The sequence below is a fragment of the Ahaetulla prasina genome, chromosome 5 (genome assembly GCF_028640845.1).
Source record: "Ahaetulla prasina isolate Xishuangbanna chromosome 5, ASM2864084v1, whole genome shotgun sequence".
NCBI lineage: Eukaryota > Metazoa > Chordata > Lepidosauria > Squamata > Colubridae > Ahaetulla > Ahaetulla prasina.
Window position 1 is genome coordinate 91,258,965 of NC_080543.1, and position 22,237 is coordinate 91,281,201.

General features: G+C 39.4%; 1 protein-coding gene across 1 annotated transcript; it reads left to right on the forward strand.

The window, feature by feature from the left end:
• The first annotated feature begins 3,287 nt into the window (after positions 1 to 3,287).
• LOC131199955 (arylsulfatase D-like) lies at positions 3,288 to 21,700 on the forward strand. The gene is made up of 9 exons (XM_058186242.1): positions 3,288 to 3,409; positions 13,631 to 13,752; positions 14,376 to 14,498; positions 15,062 to 15,485; positions 16,773 to 16,909; positions 17,620 to 17,754; positions 18,959 to 19,121; positions 19,995 to 20,116; positions 21,330 to 21,700. Exons 1-9 carry the CDS (start codon positions 3,378 to 3,380, stop codon positions 21,698 to 21,700), a joined length of 1,629 nt encoding a protein of 542 aa, XP_058042225.1. The 5' UTR covers positions 3,288 to 3,377.
• Positions 21,701 to 22,237: the final 537 nt, after the last annotated feature.

Below are 22,237 nucleotides of genomic sequence, written 5' to 3' on the forward strand. Positions count from 1 at the left end.
TTGGAATACTGCATTCATTTTTGGTTGCCATGATATAAAAAAGATATTGAGACTCTAGAAAGAGTGCAGAGAAAAGCAACAAAGATGATTAGGGGACTGGAGACTAAAACATATGAAGAATGGCTGCGGGAACTGGATATGTCTAGTTTAATGAAAAGAAGGACTAGGGGAGACATGATAGCAGTGTTCCAATATCTCAGGGGCTGCCACAAAGAAGAGGGAGTCAAGCTATTCTCCAAAGCACCTGAGGGTAGAACAAGAAGCAATTGTGGAAACTAATCAAGGAGAGAAGCAACTTAGAACTAAGGAGAAATTTTCTGACAGAACAATCAATCAAGTGGAACTACTTGCCTGCAGAAGTTGTGAATGCTCCGACACTGGAAATTTTTAAGAAAATGTTGGATAGCCATTTGCCTGAAATGGTGTAGGGTTTCCTGCCTGGGCAGGGGATTGGACTAGAAGACCTCCAAGGTTCCTTCCAACTCTGTTATTATGTTAGGTTATGTTAAAAATTAAGATTGCTTGTTTGTCAAGCATTTATTCCATAGAACCTTTCTATCTTTTGGGGATAACATGTTTTTTTTAAAAGTATTGAGACATTACTGGGGGTATCATCACAATTTCCAATCATGTATATTTTACCAAATGGTCTTAGCAAAGCTTTTTGCTAAGACCAAAAGGCATATAATTCATCCTAATGACAATCAAAAGAATTTGTACCCAGAAGACTTAAGTTTGTCCTGTACTTATTCATTTAAAGCACTCAATCTTTTTTTCCGACACAACATTCTTTCCATAGACATACACACTAGTGAATGAAAACAACTCTGAAATGCATATTCCATAAAATATACTGTATACAAGCATCCAAACACATTAAAGATAAACCTACAATATATTCCCTTGAATAAGTTGATAGACTCACTATCTTCAACATGAATTTTGTTTTACAAGCCGCTACCGTCTTCCCTTCTGCAACCATGTGAAACTCAGAGGCATTCGTAAACTTGGTTAGAAATCTTTTTTCTCTCAAGACATTCTAATTGCTGGGAGAGGGAAGGAGGAATGAAGGAAGGAAACGTTTTTTTAAATGTAATATGTTTCACAAAGCAACAGTGGAAGTGTACACAGAATTCAATAGTTGCAAGCTATTTAGTGCCTCTGTGCAACATGAAAGAAGATACAGCCAGAACATCGTAGCTCTTAATCAGGTAATCTTTCTCTTCTTTCTGACCAGACTTTATATTAAGATAGCAAAACTGATGAGCAGACAGTAAGCATATTTTAATAGGAAGACTTTTATCTTTTATAAAAGATGAGGCTACCTTGCTTGTCACTTAATAATTGGAAATGACTCTTTTGTAATCTGTGCAAATAAGCAGTAATAGTAAGGCCAAAAAGAAGGTGAAAACATTTGTCTTTCAGGGTTTGTTACTAAACTAAAAGCTTAAGGAATGAAAGAGTAAACAAAGGAGTCAGAAACTACTGCCTTGCAGCTGTCTGGTCAAGGCCATGTTATACAGTATAGACCAGAGGTTCAAATATTAAACTTCTGAATTTAAAAAGGGAAATAATGATGAGGATGCTTTTCTAATAGAAGAGATTATTGGTAGCTCAGGATTGGACTGTGAAATAAGGAGTGGTTGTCTCAGTTGTTTGCAGATTTTTCACTCCCCAACATCATCAGTGCAAGTTTTCTGTTGTAATTTGTCTTAAACTTATTCTCTTAAAAAGCAGGAAGAATCGTAATACTGTATGATATGCCAAGTTTTCAAAATAAAGCTTTCTCTCCCAAACATGGGGGGGAAAATGGGTGCTAAGTATATCCCATATATGCAAGCAGAAAATATTGTAAATAGATAGAGCAAAGCAAGCGGAATGGTAAAATGCAGAAAATAGCAAAACACAGTGCTTGCTTGGTTCAAAAGGGGATGTGAGAAGCAGGGAGAAGGAAATGGAAAGTTAAAGAGTTTCAATTACCAAGAATTATTTACATATTCTTCAAACTTTCATTCTCAAAAAAGTAAAGTGTTATCACCAACTCTGATAGTTGTGCCATAAACTGGTAAAATGTTTGTAATGTTTTTCTTCAGCTCTTATCTACAATATAATTGAATGCATATCACTTAGAATGGGATTCAAATAATATTAATATATTAATATCAATTTCCATGGTTATGATTTTAAAGTAATACTAAGTATTTTAAAGTAAAGCCATTGCCATTTTGTATCTACCTGTGCAATATTAATAAATAAAATTTTGCTTTATGATTTTTGAATAGTACCAAATACATTAAATAAAGTAATTAAAAAACCTTTTCATGCTACTTTCTTCAGTTACAGAACTATATAGAAGAATTTAGTACTATTCCTAGTAAATTTACATTGGAAACAAGGACAGCTTCATTTGAAGTGTTGCTTGCTGGAGAATATACACATTCAGAGTTGGCAAAGTTATGACAGAAATGTGTAAGATTGGAAAGCTGGATTCAGGCAGAAATGAAACACGAATGACCATTCCTATATATTTCTACCAATCTCTCTGCCTCTGCAGAAATTCATTTTCATTGTTTTTATGTTCTCACCTTTTTTAGTAAGTTATTTGAGGAAAAAAAGACGAGCAACATTAAGTCTTTGGTTTTAGAAGCTGAACTGAACTTGAATTCAGATGAGCAGAAGTGAAAGAGGTGAACTGGGTAGCTCTGCTTGAACCAGTACAAGCTAGAAAACATTTTTAGGTAAAATATGGAAAGGTAGGTACAGGTTTCCTTTCTGCTGGAATGGGAGAGAGGGGGGACAATATATGTGCCTGGACAAATGGTGAGTGTTCTATAGTCGTTCTGAGATAAGCTAGCCATGCAGATCAACCTAACACGATCCAGCAATCAATGTTTCAACACTTTGCAATAAGGATCACAAAAAATGAGGATGGAACAGCCACTTTGCACATACAAAGGAGCCAGGGCTTCAATCAGAGTATTGCAGCTACCAATTTGACTTTTCTTTCCTGTTCCCCACCAAAACTAAAACATAGTTCATGGGGATGTGGGTGGTTGATTTGTTGCTTTACGAGTTGATTATATATATATATATAAGACCGGGTCTTATTTTCAGGGAAATGCGGTAGATGGGGACCAATTTCCAAAATCATGAGCTACAGTCTACAGTCAGAAACTGCAACCAAGAGAACATAAAACCTTCACTGTATTTAAAAAAAAAACTTTATTAAAATTCAACAAGAGATAAAAGAGGCTATAAGAAAAATTCAAGCCTTCCCACCATGGACTTTGAACACTGCTATTCAAGGCCTCAGGTCAATTTTTAACAACAAAGTTAAACCCTGAGATGTGCTGTTATTTGTTGCTCTCTAGTGAAGAATGCCTAGCCAACTGAGCCACAGGGTTGTCAGGTAAGAAACATGATTTTAACATGATTCCGGGTTAGTAATGTGATTGTGTCAGCAACATCCATAAGTAGGATAGATCCAAAAAGGGGTGGGTTAGACTGACAAATGTATTGCAGCATTGTGAGCTAGGCTGGTACTTTTTCTACATGAGTCATAGCCTGCTAAAGGTGGCATGACCCTTCAACCCTGCTTTCTCAACATGTGTGGTTTCTAAAATAGAAATATTTAAATTGATTAGAAATTTCTTTTCTGCCTTTTGAAAGGAGTGGTTAAGGAGAATAGACTCAGAAGAGATATCCTTTTAAACTTATTATTTGATATTTCAATGATAAAACCAATAACTCTTGCTTCATTATTCCAACTTTGTTCTGTTGCCTTTCTTGTTCATGAAATTTATATATTTGGGCTTACGACAGAGCATGTGTATATGAGCAGAGATATACTTACATCAATAAGTTTCAATCTCAGAAGGTTTAAAACACAATAGGTTTTAAATCATCGCAATTATTGATTGAAAAGGTACTTGTAATTTCTCTAACATGTGGCCTGCATCTACATACGAACCTATAATCCCCTCCCTTTTTCTTTTGTCCTTCACTGCACCCCAGTTTAAATTCTCCATCAGTTTAGCCACTCTGAACATCTGATTAAATGACCTGCAGCCCACAAAGGCCTTTGAATAAAACATCTCAGGCAAAAAAAGATGTTACCAGACTCCTGTTTTTTTTAATCTACACATAGACATTTTTAAATTCATTTTAGACCTGGAAAGCAAGAAATGAGGAATGGAGATTAATTTTATGCTTGATGTATTTGCTTGTTCCCCCCACCCCCCCAACTCCACTACTGAAATTTTTTAGATAAAGGTCGTCCTTGACCTTTATCTAAATGGTAGTGCGCAAACAACCTCTTTAAACTCGATGTAAATCGTTCTAAACTTGACTGTAAAAAATATTATTTTTGTAATAGAGTTGTCAAAGTCTGGAATGCTCTACTTGATTCAGTTGTCTCAGCTACAGATTTTCAGTTTCAGTCACAAATTGACTTCCGTGGACCCACTTCATACTTAAGTGGTCAGTAGAGGGGGCGTGCATAAGTTTACTAACGTGCCTATTGTCCCTGTCATTGTATTTTTATTCTCTTATTCTTGTTCTTGTTTTTGTTTGACAAATTCCAATAAATAAAATAAATAAATAAAATATTATTAAATTAATTTAGGATGAGCTAGGTGGCAGTATAAGCCAATGTAACCTAATCTCAGAAATCAAAACTGGATTGGAAGAAAGCAGTGGTAAATTCTGCCCAAGAAATTATCAAGACTTGAATAAAACTGGAAGATTTTACCTTAACACAATCTGGGGAAAGATGGTCTCAAAATAAGAATTTAAAATATTCAATGGAAGGAGACTTTTCTTTTTCGTTTTTTTGCAAAAAAAAATTTTTTTTAATTTTATACACAAACAAACACATAGTACATCAGTCATTCCCTGTGTCATCTCGGTGTTTCTTCAGTGACTTCCTCTTCTTCTTGTTACTCCTCCTATCTTCATTTTTTCTTAATATTTTCTATTCCTCAGTTACGACATTACCCCCACAATACAATACACTTATTATACCTGTTATGTATTTATGTATGTTCCTTTAAATATCTTGGCGGGAAATCAGCACGTTGCTGATTGGACGAAGCTGCCGGTAGAAGTGTATATAAGGAGAGGTTTTTCCCCAGCCTGTTGCTGGGTTCACCCTATATTAAAGAGCTGTTGTCACTACCCTGGTCTCCAGCCTCGTTACTTCCAGAACCTAACATTGGCGACGAAGGTGGGATCTCGAGGCTAAGGAGAACCAGAACCGAGCTGAAGCACGAAAGAACCGAACCCAGCAAATCAGGGCAGAAAACGCGGAAATGGCCAGTTACACGCCGCCCGCGCCGTTTGACCCAGCCAGAGAGAAATGGGGAACGTATATGACCCGTTTCGAAAGCTTTCTAGAAGCCAACGAACTGCAAGGAGTTCCAGATAACCGCAAAAGGGCTTATTTCTTGAGCCACTGCGGTCCGGAGGTCATCGATATCGCGGAAGCCCTGGCAGAGCCACCGCCGATACCATCGGTATCGTGGCCAACTCTGCAAACCTTACTAAAAAACCACTTCGCGCCAACGCCGTCCAAATACGTGCGGCGGTTTGAATTCGGAGAGCGAAGACAGATGGAAGGCGAATCCATTGGTGACTACATGGCCGCCCTAAGGAAAGCCTCCAAGGACTGCGGATACCGAGACCTAGACGAGGTGCTGCTCGAGCAACTCATCCGGGGGGTCAGAGACATCCGTTTGCGGCGACGGCTGCTAGCAAAGAGCAACCTAACGCTGGCAAACGCTCTGGACGAAGCCAGAGCACATGAAATGTCCACCCAGGCGGCGGAGACATTGCAAAAGCCTCTCCCACCAAAGGCGAGCGCAAAGCCAGCTCCGGTGCACCAGGAGGAGGTTCAGACCGAATCCGACGGTGAGGATGAGGAAGGGGTCTGCCGAACCGAGAAACGCGACAAAGAGGACCGAGAAGAATGCGGAAGCTGCGGAGGTCAACACCAACGCCAACGCTGCAAGTTTAAAGACGCAACCTGTCGGCGGTGCGGGAAGAAGGGACACCTAGCTCAAGTCTGTCGAGCTTCCCAACCTTCCCGCCGAAAATTCAAATCGGCCAATCAGAGCGCGGGATCGGAAAGGCGACCCGCGATTGGCTCAAACAAGAAAGGCGCGAATTCGAACCAAACGACTGTAGTCATAGGCCGCGCCTCAACCCGAGTGGAGAAGAAGATCTTCACCAAACCCAAAATAGAAGGAGTAAGGTGCCGACTCGAAGTGGACACTGGGTCAGCGATCACCATCATGTCTTGGGACACTTTGGCGAAGTCACTGCCATTAGTCGCGAAGCGCCACCTGCAAACACAACGGCTACGGGTCCACGACTACCAGGGAAATCGAATCCCTGTTTGAGGGACCACCTCCGTCCGCGTCGAGTACGGATCTCACAAGAAGACCCTGCCCATCACGATCGTCGAGGGGACTCTGCCTAGTTTGTTGGGGCTAGACTGGTTTCGTGCACTGGGCATGGGAGTGACTGGCATCTACAGAAGTGACTGTAACCTGAAAGACATGCTCATGAACGAGTTCGAAGATGTCTTCAAGGACTGCCTGGGCAAGTACAAGGGGACCCCTATTTCCTTCAACTTAGACCCCCAGGTAGCTCCCATTAGGCTAAAGGCAAGGAGAGTCCCTTTTGCCCTTAAACCAAAAATTGACAAGGAGCTAGATAAGCTCATAAACCAGGGAATTTTGGTACCAGTCGATCACGCAAAGTGGGAGACACCAATCGTCACCCCAGTAAAACCAGATGGGTCAATTAGAATATGCGCTGACTACAAGGCGACGCTTAACAAAGCCTTACAGAAAAGCGCCTACCCGGTTCCTGTGGTGCAACACTTGCTGCACTCTCTGGGGCAAGGGCAAGTCTTTGCAAAGTTAGACTTGGCTCAAGCTTACCAACAACTGCCCGTAGACGCCACCACAGCCGAAGCCCAAACGATTGTAACTCACAGGGGTGCATTCAAGTGCACACGATTACAATTTGGGGTGAGTGTGGCACCGGGGCTGTTCCAAAACTTAATGGAACGACTTCTGCAAGGGCTCCCAGGGGTAGTTCCCTACTTCGATGATGTATTGATATCAGCGGAAAACGTAGAGGAATTGGGGGAGCGTCTGCGGAAGGTTCTGGGCATTTTCCGGGCAGCCGGGCTAAAGGTAAAAGCAAACAAATGCCACATAGGGGTCGAATCCGTCGAATTCTTGGGCTACCGGATAGACAAGAAGGGAATTCACCCCACTGAGAGCAAGGTCAAGGCAATCAGAAAGGCTCCAGCGCCCAAAAACAAAGCAGAGCTACAGGCATTCCTGGGGCTAGTGAATTTTTACGCGGTCTTTTTAAAAAACAAAGCGACCGTGGCTGAACCGCTGCATAAGCTTTTAGGAAAAAATACTGTTTGGTCTTGGGGAAAGTCGGAAAGTAGGGCTTTCGAAGCAGTAAAAAACCTGCTCTCGAGCGATAGCCTGCTCATCCAGTACCATAGCTCATTGCCCTTAGTGCTGGTTTGCGATGCCTCCCCTTACGGGGTGGGGGCTGTGCTCAGCCACAGACTCCCAAACGGCACAGAAGCCCCTATAGCTTTCTACTCTAGAACGATGTCCTCCCCAGAGAGGAACTATAGCCAGTTAGATAAGGAAGCGCTAGCAATTGTGTCAGGGGTGAAAAAATTCCACGAATATGTATTTGGGCGGGATTTTGAAATTGTGACTGACCACAGACCGCTGTTAGGAATACTGGCAGGAGACCGCCCAACGCCTGTGGCACTTTCGCCACGATTGACTCGATGGACTATTTTCTTAGCCGCTTATTCTTACAAGCTGCAGCATCGACCAGGAAAAGAAGTGGGGCATGCGGACGCTTTAAGCAGATGCCCACTACCAGGGGCGATCGAAGACCCCACTCCGGGGACGCCCGTCCTGCTGATTGACTCTTTGGACTCTGGCCCAGTCACATCTAAGGAGGTGGCTCGGGCATCATACCGGGACATTTTGATAAGGACTGTACTCGGTTGGGTACAAAGAGGGTGGCCCGCTGCGCCGGGCGAACGGTTTAAGGAATTTGTAAGAAAACGTGATGAGCTCTCGGCTCAAGGGGGGTGCCTGTTATGGGGTGATCGTGTGGTAATCCCGGATAAATTAAGGGGAAAGGTATTGGACCTCCTCCACGAGGGTCACCCAGGGATCGTAAGGATGAAGGGGCTAGCAAGAAGCTATGTGTGGTGGCCACTCATGGATTCAGAGATTGCTGAGAGGGTAGGGAAATGCCAGGCTTGCCAGGAGTCCAGACCTCTACCACCAACGGCCCCAGTCAGGGAATGGGAAAAACCCCAAGGGCCCTGGTCAAGAATCCACATTGATTTTGCTGGCCCTTTCCACGGCCAAACCTTCCTCGTGGTTGTCGACGCATTCTCTAAATGGTTAGAGATCATACTTATGAAATCCACTACGGCCGAGGCAGTAATCGCAGCCCTGCGCCACCTATTCGCAACCCACGGGTTGCCTGACACTCTGGTGTCCGACAACGGCCCGCAATTCACGGCAGCCCAATTTGAGGAATACTTGGCAGAGGAGGGCATCCGCCATGCCCTCTCCGCGCCTTTCCACCCTGCGTCGAATGGCCTTGCAGAGCGTTCCGTCCGGAGCGCTAAGGAGGCATTGTCCAGGCTCAAGCCAGGGGACTGGCAAGCAAAAGTAGATTTCTTTCTGGCCATTCAGCACAGAACCCCGAGCACTGCTACAGGCAGAAGCCCAGCCGAACTATTGATGGGACGGAAGCTCCGGTGCCCACTTGACCGTTTGAATCCCCATTACACACCAGAGGGTTACAAGGGGGAAATAGAAAAAACGAGAGGAATGGGTATAGGCGACAGAGTGTGGGCCCGCAACTATGGGGACGGCCCAAGTTGGCTCGCAGGGCAAATCATAAAAGCAACCGGTCCAAAGTCATACTTGGTCGAGTTACAAGACAACCGAGTATGGAGGCGCCACATAGATCAGATAAGGAAACGAATAACGGAACAACCCGAGCTAAGCGAGACAGATAATGACCAATCCTTATTTGAACCCACAGCTGACCATAACCCGGGGGAGGCGCAAGACTTAGCTGAGGTCCCGGAGGTCCAGCGACGCCATCAGGTTCCCGATGGAAACAGCAGGGAAAATTACAAAAGTAATCCAAGGCCGGATGGCCAAGAAAAAGAGTCTGCTAGTAATCCAGGGCCCGATGGCCTAGAGAAAGAGCTGGGAGGAGAAAACAGCCCCTCCGACCAGCTCAAAACACCACCCAGGTCTGAACCGCGCAGGTCTGAAAGAATTAGGAGACGCCCAGGTTATTTGCGTGACTACGTCGAAAAATAACATGTAAATAATATGTAAATAGAGGTAAAGTGTTTTCTGGGAGGGGAGGAGTGTTATGTATTTATGTATGTTCCTTTAAATATCTTGGCGGGAAATCAGCACGTTGCTGATTGGACGAAGCTGCCGGTAGAAGTGTATATAAGGAGAGGTTTTTCCCCAGCCTGTTGCTGGGTTCACCCTATATTAAAGAGCTGTTGTCACTACCCTGGTCTCCAGCCTCGTTACTTCCAGAACCTAACAATACCATTCTCTTATTTAACTATTAATATGTTTATCTATATCTCTTTTCTAAGCAATGATAAAATTGCCCCCATATCTTAAAATATTCTGTATCCTCTCTTTCTTTAATTATCAAAGTTAATCTTTTTTTTCTAGAATCTAGAATTTTTTTAATTACTTCCCCTTCCAAAGGTATTTTCTCTGCTTTCCATCTTTGCACAAATACTATCCTTGCTGCAGTTATTACATGTATATTGGGTATCCTTCCAGAGAAAATTAGTAAAGAAAAGTATATATTTTCTTTACTAATTTTCTCTGGAAGAATACCCAATAGGAACAGCTCAGGTGTTAAATCAATATGTTGTTGGATCATTTCTTCTAACCATGTTTTAATTCTACCCTGATAGTTTCTAGCTTCTGGGCATGTCCACCACATATGATAGTAGGATCCTGGTGTCTGATGGCATTTCCAACATTTAGCTGATTTATCTTTAAACATTTTTGCCAATTTTTCCGAAGACATATGCCATCTATAAAATTTTCTATATTGATTCTCTTTATATGCAGTGGACATTGTTAATTTATAGTTCCTTTCCCATAACTATTGCCATCTGTTTAGGTCATTTGAATATCCAAAATCTTTTGCCCAAGTTAACATTGTTTCTTTTACTTGCTCTTCTTCTAATTCAACATCAAGTAGGAAATTATAATTTTTTATTATTATTTTATCCTCTGTTGGAAGGAGACTTTTCTGTCAGTTCAGGTACTGAAGTGTGAATGAGTGTGTAAGTATAGATAGATATGTGTAATGTATCTTTAAATGTTTTGGCGGGAAAAAAGCACGTTGCTGATTGGTTGAAGCCTCCGGCTAAACTGTATTTAAGGAGAGGTTTTTCCCAGCCCGAGTTGCTGGGTTCACCATATAGTAAAGAGCTGTTGTCACTATCCTGGTCTCCTGCCTCGTTATTGCCCGAATCTAACAATATGTATAAATGTTGTATGATTTTTATGAAATTGTTGAGAGAATGCTGAGAGAATTGAGAGAATTAAATTTTATGGTGAAATCTTAGAAGACTATGCTATAGCTTTTAAAATAATAATTTTAATGTATGATTGAGAAATAATTTCACTAAATATTGAATCATTCCATCTATCAATTTACAATTATCTATTCATCATCTATCTTATATGAGATTTGTTCATTGATGTGAATTTTCTGGCATTTCTTGATTAATGATCAACAATCATTAATTTGGTTCAAAATTGATGGTTTATTTGTTTGTTTGTTTGTTGAATTTATTTTGCCACCTATTAGCCCATGGGGACTCAAGGTGGCTTACAGAGTTCATGCCATCATTATGAAAGTAAAGTTCAAAATCTGTGTAGTTCTGTCTTTTTTGTTATTATTCCTGAATAGATGCTGCCTTTTTCATACTTGTAATTGCAAATGTCCAAAAGGAGATCAGAATTTATGAGAAAAAAAGGGGGAGGGATCAAGGCTGAGATTCCCAAATAAAAAGGTAAGAAAAAGAGTTAACTAGAAGCTGCATTATAACAAGTCAGATTGTCAGTCAATCTTAATTTGGGATAGTCTACATTGCAGCCGGTCTCCAGACTTCACACAGCACTCTTTTCTGCAGCTGCCTTGAGATCCTAGGGAGGTTTTGACACAAAGTAAATGGCATATCAGGGAACTAAGTCTTTCTTGTAATATTTTCTATCACAAATATCCCAACCATATAAACTTCTAATTCAAACGGGTTTTGTTTCAGCAGTCTAGTTGCTTGGGTGGTTTCCTTTTTATTTTCCCAAACATATGGAATAAATGCATCAAGACCCAATATTTTGTTGATAATGGCAGATGATCTTGGATATGGAGATTTAGGATGCTTTGGTAACAATACCATCAGGTAAGTGTAAAGTTTAAAATGTGCCAGGGATATTCTGTGACTCTAGAACCATGAAAGCACAGTTCAGGGAAAATATGCAATGTTTCTAATGAGAGGAGCAGAGACCAGAGGGAATAAAATAAAATAAGAAAATGAATGAGTCTTTAAAACTATTATACATGAATAAGCTAGATCCTTTTCTATTTAAAAAAAAAAACACTAGATCAAATTGACAATGTTTTGCCTGCCAGAAGTGGCTCAAAGGAATCACAATTTTTTACTTTAAATTAGACTTTTTTAATTGTGTGTTTTGGATAGGTATCTGGGAAAGCAAGAGACAATTGCTGCAATGCAGACAATGACCAATCTGACCTGGAAAGGAAGAGTTTAAAAAGTTAAATATCTTTCACAAATTACATCTTTTGTGATGTCATAAAGGAAATGGCTTTATATGTAGGATGTTTGCAATCCACATTAAAAACAGGTTTGCTTCAAGTGTTCAGTTGCAGCTCCCATCTTAACAAGCAGGAATTTTACTGAACCGCTGCCTGGATATTTTCCTCCTGCCTTGGAAGATCTAGTAATTTGACTGAAGGATTTTCAAGGCTGTATTCTAAGCCAGTCCTCAAGGAGATCATTTTTCCCCCTATGGACAATTTTATGCTATAAAGGACAAGCTTGCCAAAAACCAATGTTTTTCAAACTTGACAACTTCAAGATATTGGATTTCAACCTTGGCAACTTTAAGATTTGTGGACTTCAACTCCCAGAATGTCCCACCTAACATCTTAAAGTTTGTCAAGTTTGAAAAACACTGCCAAAAACTGTCTTAGCGCTACTCCTGATTTCCTTGGCCATTCAGATTTTGTGTTGCTTCCTATACCCATCCCTTTGCTGTGGTTGGAGAACAGCTGCTAACTGTCAACTGAAAATTTTATTTGCCATTATCTCAGTTACGCCTTTGAGGTTTTTACTTTCTTGAAAGCAAACTTCCTTGTGGTTTTGTTCATTTGCCTTTCAATTTATACCATAACAAGTCCACAATAGAAGCACTGAAGAGTTTGTGTAAATTAAATTGGAAATTGTAATAATCACTGCAGGATTTTTATAGGAGATGACATTATAAAGATAGGCAAGTGAAGCAAAGCACAACTATATATTACTGTGGACTTTTTTTCAGGAATGAATGGGTAACAAATATGAATAAAGAAAAGAACAAAATAGTTGTACTTTCAAGCAAATGGGATGATTATTGAAGTTTTTAATTTACATTTTTATCACATATTTACTTAGCATTTGGGTTAGTTCTCAGTAAAGTAGTTAGTTTATTAATCTTAAAATAGCTAAGAATTGTCCTGTAACTTCTATTTCCCAGACCTAGGAAAGTGGTTCTGGGCACTATGATTTGGATGTCTTCAATTATAGCCTTTTGAAACCTGAAGAAAACTAAAAACTAACCACAATGACAACATGTCTTATAACTTCCTAAAGCTTAACAGATATGTTTATTTATTTATTTTATTTATTTATTTATTCGAATTTTTATACCGCCCTATCTCCCGAAGGACTCAGGGAGGTTTACAGCCAGATAAAAACATGAGAATAATACAAGTAAAACAACAGTTAAAAAACTTATTAATTAGGCCGAATTAAAAATATCACTAAAATAATATAAAACCCCATTAAAAACTAAACTTAAAACTAAAACCCTAGGCTAGCCCTGCGCAAATAAATAGATGTGTCTTAAGCTCGCGGCGGAAGGTTCGGAGATCAGGAAGTTGGCGAAGCCCTGGGGGAAGCTCGTTCCAGAGGGTGGGAGCCCCCACAGAGAAAGCCCTTCCTCTGGGTGTCGCCAGTCGGCACTGCCTGGCGGACGGCATCCTAAAGAGTCCCTCTCTGTGAGAGCGTACGGGTTGTGGGAGGCAATCGGTGTTATTACAATCCACTTAATTGTATTAGCTCTCTATATATTGGAATAATAAAAATATGTGATATAAAACAATCATTTATTATCCTATTAATTCCCAAGACTGAGTGTGTACCAAGGAAAAGTTCATTTGTTTAGAATGGTAATTTCCCATAATCATACTTTACAAGACAACTGTTGGTTTTTCCTTACAGGACTCCTAATATTGATCAGCTAGCAAAGGAAGGAGTAAAACTCACTCAACATATTGCTGCAGCTTCAGTGTGTACCCCAAGCAGAGCAGCTTTTCTGACTGGCAGATACCCCATCAGATCAGGTTGGCACCTCCTATAGTAATATATGTGATGAAAAATCCCCTACAGCAGGGTTTGTTTATTGGCCTCACTTTACATCTCAAAAGGAAGTAAAGAATTCTTATTTTTTAGATCACAATATTCTTGGGCAACCACAATGTAACCCAGAGCTGTCCAACCTTGACACAGACTTTAAGACTTGTGGACTTCAACTCCCAGAATTCCCCAGCCAGCCATACCAATTGGCAGAACCAGATCTCAACATTCTTCTGAGGATTCTGAGGATTGCTCACCTCTGGGGATAAAATGTTCCAAAGGAACAGTATGATTTTATGTGTCACATGAAACAGGACCGAGTGTAAAAGATGTCATAAGAATTCCTATGTTCTGCATAGAGAACATAGAATAACAGAGTTGGAAGGGACCTTGGATGACTTCAAGTCCAATGAAATTAAACAAAATTACTTGTCTTGATAAAAATGGTCAGAATGCATGTTACCCTTTCATGCCTGCATTGCTTTTCTGTTGCATTATTCTCACATTTCTGTCTCCAAACTTCCAGCTTCCAGCCTGTACATCACTTCCCATCAGGTGGGTAGCTTAGGTTGAATATAAGACTAATTCCTTTCTCCGGTTTATATTTTAGGCATGGTGTCTCAAATCAAAAAACGTGTTTTCATTCGGACTGGTGCCTCAGGAGGTTTGCCTGAAAATGAAACAACATTTGCTAAATTGCTTGAGCAGAAAGGTTATGCCACTGGTATTATAGGTACAATATATAGCTGCTTTATTTCTCACTTGACTTTCATCTGCTGTTTCTCTGTGTGAAATCTCATGTGTCTGTAGAAAGGGGGCAGGATTACAATGAAGACTATTGATGGGTTATTTTTGCATTCTTGCTTTTTCTTTCTTTTTCTTTACTGAAGTTTAAAATTCCCCTACCGTGAGGTTACTTTCAGCTGGAAAGTTGCACAATAAATCTGCCTTTATTTTTTATTTTTTTACTAATTTTTCTATGGAAGAAAAATAATGGTGGGAAACATATAGGTGGATTTCAAGTACAATTCTGAAATTTTTTGTGAACTTGGAGGTGACATGTGATACCAGATAAAAATATTGTCTGAAAACAATTTGTTTTTTTACTACAGTACTTCTTTCTCTGGGTTAGTGGGAAGGAAGGAAGGAAGGAGTCAACAATATTCTATTATTCATTTCATATGACTAAATTGGATATCATGTTACCTTTATAACATAATTGAAATCAAAATCTATTAACGTACAATAAAAATCATGGTTTAGTTGGTGACTAACAATCAACTTTTAAATTTTCAGGAAAATGGCACCAAGGTGTGAACTGTGAATCCCGTAATGATCACTGCCACCATCCTTTAAAACATGGCTTTGATTATTTCTATGGTATACCATTGACTCTACTAAATGAATGCCAAGCTAACAAGGATCCAGAGGTGGATGTACAGCTGCTAGCTACCTACTGGTTTTGCACACAGATGGTTGCCCTCTTAGTGTTTACTCTTCTTCTGATAAAGCTGACTACTTTGTTTCCTGTGAAATGGAAAACAATTGCTTTCATAACTTTTTGTGGCATATTATTTTTTATTTCCTGGTTTGCCGATTATGGATTTGTAAGATACTGGAACTGTATGTTAATGAGAGACCACACCATTATTGAACAACCAATAAACCTAGAAAATGCTGCCTCCAGGATAGTGAAAGAATCTGTCGCATTTATTGAAGGGTAACTAATGAAATTATTAAACTGACTTCAAAGTAACTGTTGTTTCAGATTGGATAGAAAAGATTTTGTAGGTTCCCTCCTTAGACACAATAAATGCAGGTTGTGTCTAAGGAGGGAACAGGAGAGGTAGCATGTTACGTTGGAAGCAAACCATCACCTCCCTGTTTATATGCATATATAAACATATATACCTTGATACTAGACTGAAGTATTTAAGCCAAGCTGTCTGTGTTTCTAGTGTTGATCACATATATCTTACATGAAGAGCCATAATGCTTCAATTAGGTGGCCATGGAAGTGACTGCTTCACTTTTCTGACAAGGTGAAAAAGATAAAAGGTAACTTTAGCCAATGTTGACAACATTGCAGGATTGCTTTCAGTGATTGTTGAAATAGTCAGCCTGGAAGACCTTGAATGCCTGCCTTTGATGATTTTGGCCAATAGTCCCACAGTGCTTCCTGAAAATGTTTCTTAGGCCACTTACTTCTTCCTGATGGAGAGGCCAATAAGGAAAAGGAAGAGCAAAGTGGTGCTACAGAAGATTTTCAGTGCTGCTGACCTGCCTCATCCCTTGCCAATGGTTGGTGGAAGCAACTGCTACCAACATTTTGCCCTTGATTGGCACTGAATCCTCATAATTTGGAAGATCTCAGCATGTCTGCCAAGGGCACCCTGATCTAATTCGTTCTTTTGTAATCAAGAAAGCTTTGAGTTGGTATATCTAATATGCCACCACTGCCCATCATTTGAGGATATACAGTGGACAATACTGAAGACAATCCTCCTGTCAGAAGAGACAAATGTCTCTCTCAGGCTGGACAGCTCCAGCAGAGACAGACTGAGACTTCCAAACTGGAAACATTTTTGACACAGGCTGGAGGTCATCCAGTTGGTTTAAAGGAGGGCCTTTAAAGACATCCAAAGCAAAGTAACACAGTCACTTTCCTTCATTGTTAGAAACAAATGGGACTTTGCAAAACAGCTTCAATGAGGTATTACCTGCAAAGCTTTGTCAAAGCTTGGCTGGGTCCTATTAAACATTCTTATTTTTACATTGTGAATTCAACAATAGAGATAAAGTAGCTTGATTGTAATGATCAAGGGAACTGATGAGAGAGCTGTTAAGATTTATTGTTCACTCATTTAGTGATTATACAACAATAGAGAAGTAGAAAAGTTTGGGTATCTATTAAGATAAGTTAGGTGTTTTCAAGTAGGAGTCATATTGGTTGATGGCTGTTTCTGCCATTTGGGGTAGAATGAAGTTTCTTATATTTATTTCTCAGAAACAAAAAAAGACCATTCCTGCTCTTTGTTTCCTTCTTCCATGTCCACACACCTTGCTTCACCACAAAGATATTTCATGGGAAAAGCCAGCATGGTTTATATGGAGACAATGTAGAAGAGATGGACTGGATGGTAGGTAAGTAACACTGTATAATGTTTAAAGGCCCTCCAATATCCATACCACAGCCACACAATGTGGATGACACTCTGGCACTCCCCAAGTCAGCTGATCAATTCTGGGAGTTGAAGTCCATACATCTTAAAGTTGTCAAGCCTGAAAAACACTGATCTATTGTCTATGGGTCGAAAAGCTGGGAATTATTTTCCCTCATAGTTTTCTAGACTATACAATATACAATAACTTCTTCACCATCCAGCATCTTTCAGTTGAAGTAAATACTTCAGTTGGCAGTTGATTCCAAACCCTTGGAAATAAAAGCTTACCATTCCCTATCAGTACTTCCCATTGCTAGAGCTTAAACATGCTCCTTTTTCATCCACATCCAAATTTTCAATTGACAGAAACAGTACAAGAATGTCTCTTGTTTAACCTTGAGATAATTTGGTGGTAGGAAAAAGGTAGAGCGATAGCCTTGTGAAGCTGCAGTAAATTTGTGTACCCTCCATGTGAGTGTTTTTGTGTGCATCACATTATAGTTACATTTAAATGTTATGTAATTTTTATATATTGTATAGGTATATTGTATCTGCATATTTTCCTGTATACTTTTGTAATATTTTAAACTGACAGTACATTTCAACATCTAGCAACATAATCTATAGTTATATAAAGGCAGTGTTTTCTTTCATTTTAAATGAAGTGTTGGGTTTATTCTGATTATTTAGGAAGAATTCTCGCTGCTGTTGACAGAGTGGGGTTAAGGAACAACACTTTTACTTATTTTACTTCTGATCATGGAGGATATTTGGAATTTAGAGAAGGGAATATCCAGGTTGGTGGTTGGAATGGTAGACTTAAAGGTATGAAAATTTTGTTTCTGTTATCCATGCACTTAGATCACTGTCATGCCTCACATATGGGCTATCTTTGGGAAGTATGGAAATGTGAGTTTCCAAACATATAGACAGTCATCATAGTAACCAATTATTGTATTGCTTTTACTGGTACCCTGACCATTTTTAGCATGCTGGTTTCACCTTTTAAGGGTTTTCATATGTTGAGACTGGGCTGTCTGAAAAATTACAAACATTATTGGTTTGAAGAAGCCTTAGACAAGTTTCTTCCTGAAGTTCCATTGCAGTTCGTAGTGCTATTCCTTCTCTGTCTAACATCTCTTGATGTCTTCTTTCCCCCTCCCCAACCTGAAAATGATCTGAACATGGCTGGCTCAGGAATTCAGGGAGCTGAAGTCCACAGGTTGTAAAGTTGTCATAATTGCTTACCCCTCTCCTGTGGCATATGTTATAAACAAAAACTCTGCTTCACCCAACTGGTGCTTCTAGTATTTTCTAGTATTTTCACTGAAGTATTTTGCCAGGTGTGAGGGTGGCAGTTAACTGAATCTATAAATGCAGGTGTTGGCGCTTTCTTTGCAGCTTTGTTCGACTTGCCTTCACTGATTTATTACTGCTGCCAGTATTTTAGAGTTGCTTCTGTGACTTGTGGAGCATAACTGTTACACTCCTAGCCCTTGAATTTCACCCATTTATACCTCTCTGAATCCTCGATGAAAAAGCCTTTTCAATAATAAGATTTGAGTTCTTGGAATAAGAGGAGCAACCGTGGTTTGATCACTTTTGGACCCAAAGCAAATATTGTTTTATTTCCAGGTCTTTTAAGATCTTTAAAATCTCATTTTCCCAAGTCTTTAAAATGTTTAGGTTCATTTGGAGGGGGTTGCTTATTGTTTTTAGTAGTAGTTTGATGTACTGTGCAACAAGGGGATATTTTCTTATTAAACTTATAACCTGCCACACTCATAGTTGCCTTTCAGCAACTGACAGAGAAAAAAATATAGCAATGAAATGAAGAAAGAAATAGTGATCCATAAAAGTGGTGAGTTGTTAATCAACAAAGGTCATAGCTTTCCCACTACTACATTAATGAGTGTTTTTTTCCCTTTGTCTAAAAGAAACAGGGGAACTGTAGGATAAAATCAATCACTTGTAATTTTGACTTCATACAACTATTATCTTTTTCCTACTGCTACTCCTCCTGATGCAGGTGGAAAGGGCATGGGAGGTTGGGAAGGAGGAATCCGTGTGCCTGGAATAGTTAGATGGCCAGGAAAGGTTGCTCCTAATACTGTTCTTGATGAACCCACAAGCCTGATGGATATTTACCCCACTGTGGCTCATTTGGCGGGGGCATCATTGCCACAAGACAGGTATGCAGTTTTGTTCTAAAAGTGAATGAGAGATATTCATTTTAACTAAGACAAACATGCAAAATATATTAAAAATTAGGCTATGAAGGGGTTTGATTTAGAAGACAGCTATGGGACACCTAAAAGCTCAAATGCTGGACAGTGACACAACAGGGTTCCCCACCACCACCAAAATTGTATGTATAAGTGAAGATGTGTCTTTCGAGTTCACTACCAATCACAGCCACCAGCAGCAATTAGATTCCCGGCATAAAGTTTTCTATTGTCACGTGGCCTAATTTGAGGACAAGTAACAATAGAAAAACAAATGCACCAGGTGTATTAGATTCTGCTTGCTTTCTAAAAAGCTCATATAGACACTCATATAAACCCTAGATGAACTACCTGGTGAGTTTTGCAGGCAGCCCTGGTTCACACATTTCTTTATCCACATGTCTTGACATCTCTGTACATTAGGTATAGCTAAAACAAAAAAGAAAGCCAAATACAATTTATGTATTCTAGGTATAAGTATGCATTCCCCCAACATTTTAAATCTATTTATTTTACTCTATCACATTCATTATAAGTTTTATATTTTACATCAAGTTCTTGCACAACTTCATAGTCCTCCTTTATGTAATTACAGCAAATCTATGAGCACTATCCATGAAACTGGGGAGGGGGGGGAATCAAAACTTACTAGGAAAAAGAACCTGATTCAAATGAATAAATGCCAACACTGGCATTAATGGTTTTTGCATTCCCTTTCTCTGCCTCTTATAATCCTTGTAATTTTCAATGAAGTCCTCTCTTAGACTTTGTCTTGAACCTTTTGGCAGTTATATTAGTCAGGGGCAACCCTTTCACAGACATATTGTTCCTTTTGGCTAGGATAATTGATGGGAAGAACCTAGTACCTTTACTGCAGGAGGAAGTTCAACACTCGGAGCACGAATTCATGTTTCACTACTGTGGGTCACATTTACATGCAGTGCGTTGGTACCAGAAAGAGAGTAAGTATAAATTGTCTCCCTTGAGTATATGCTGTAAATTTCCAGGGGTGTGTGTGTGTGTGTGTGTGTGGTGTGTGTGAGAGAGAGAGAGAGAGAGAGAGAGAGTACAAATTTCATTACTTTCTTTTTCCACGATTTAATCGATATGCCATGCCATGTAGCTTCTGTGCCACAATTTGACTTGGAATGTCAATATGATGTTATTTTGCATACTCCTATACACCCCTATAGACACAACTATACATCCTGATTTTTAAAAAGTGCCATTCAGTGTCGCATGATTTTTTATTTAATATACATAGATTCATGCTTGCACACTGTAAAGGTGGCTTAGCCTGTAAAGAGATTATCAAAGAGCCCAGGTTTGTTCCTTGATACTGTTTCTCTTCTGCGGATTGCCATTTTTATCTTGGGAGTTTTTCATTCTACTATACAGCTACTTTGTGGTTCTGCAAAATTAAAAAAATCAGTAAGGTTTGACTTCATTTCCTTTAAACAAGCTTTTTAAAGTTGCCTGGATATCAGTTTTGTTGGAAGATGTGCTCTGCAAACAAACCACCAAGTTGCAAAATGGATGCCATGGATGTATTTTTATGCCTCATATATGATTAGTTGATTTGTCTCTAAAATAAAAATCAGTTTTGCATGCTATATTCCAAACGCAGGGCAAAAATTACGTAGCTCTGAATTATTTTTTTCTTCCCTTTTGCAGTTCTACATTTTATTCTTCTTCAAAGCAACAGAATTGTTAAATATATATATTGCTTGAATTTGAAAATGATCCATCATCCTAGATAATTATAAGATGTTTAAGTCCATAGCCAAGTTTATGACTGTAGTTTTAATATATTTAGCAATGCTGTTGGAATTCAAGACCATCCTTACCATAAGGCAGTAGCTGAGTTTGCATGAAACATTGTCCCATACTTAATTGAACTACAATTTATTGAATCAACCCAATTTCCTGAGGTCACATATAAAATCACAGCCAAATTGGTATTGGATGGATGGATGAATGAAAAATCAACAGCTTGAAAAGGAACCAATCATATCCCTTTTTTCTGACAAACTATCAAGGCCTAAAACAAGGTGGGAAAATGCCACAGAAGTAAATTGGTGGAATTAGTTCAAATCTCTTTTCAGTGTTGTGGATAGATTTGGGAAATGACAGGATTATATGCTAGGTACTGAATAGCTATTTGTTCTCTTAAAGGTGGTGCGCTTTGGAAAGTCCATTATGTAACCCCAAACTTTGAACCCCAGGGGGCCGGAGCCTGTTATGGAATTAAAATGTGCCAATGTTTTGGTGATGAAGTAACCCATCATAACCCTCCTTTGCTTTTTGATCTTTCACGTGATCTTTCAGAGACCAACCCCTTGTCCCCAGCTTCTGAACCACTGTTTAACATGATCATAAGTCAAATTGCAACAGTAGTGGCCAAACATCGTAATACTCTCACACCTGTCCCCCAACAACTTGACATGTACAATATTGTTTGGAAGCCTTGGTTGCAGCCATGTTGTGGGACATTCCCTTTTTGTTGGTGTAATGATGAAAGCAATAATGATACCATCATTAAATAGATTTTGAGAGAATTTTTGAAATAAAGTTGTCTTAAACATTTTCTTCATATGGTTGGTGAGAAATAGGATACTTGTAATGTTCCTTAAATGAGTGAATTAGGATGGTGAGTTACAAGCTTATTTTGTCTGCAAATGTCATGATTAAACAATGCAATAGTTAATTGTATCAAATTAGTTGCCTATCCCTTTGTAAATGAGACAACTGCTTCTTTCTTTGAGACAAACCAAACTATAACTCCGTTTCTTCATTTTTTCTTAAATGGATCACTTCCTTAGCAATGTAGCTTTTACTTTTTAGACACATGCTTATAGACAGTCAAATATTTCCAAGCAGTTTAAATTTTGAATCAACTGCAAGAAGCAGCAGCAGTAGTGGAAACAGATGGAAACATCTGTTCTATGACAAGTGTTTGCTTCTTTAAAATATTCTTTTCAGATCACTTTAAGAATATAACCCACAGGGGTACATAATCTGATCTTTATGTATTATTATTACTAGATACCTCTTTTGCGTCACTTTTCCTTCCTGTCCCATCT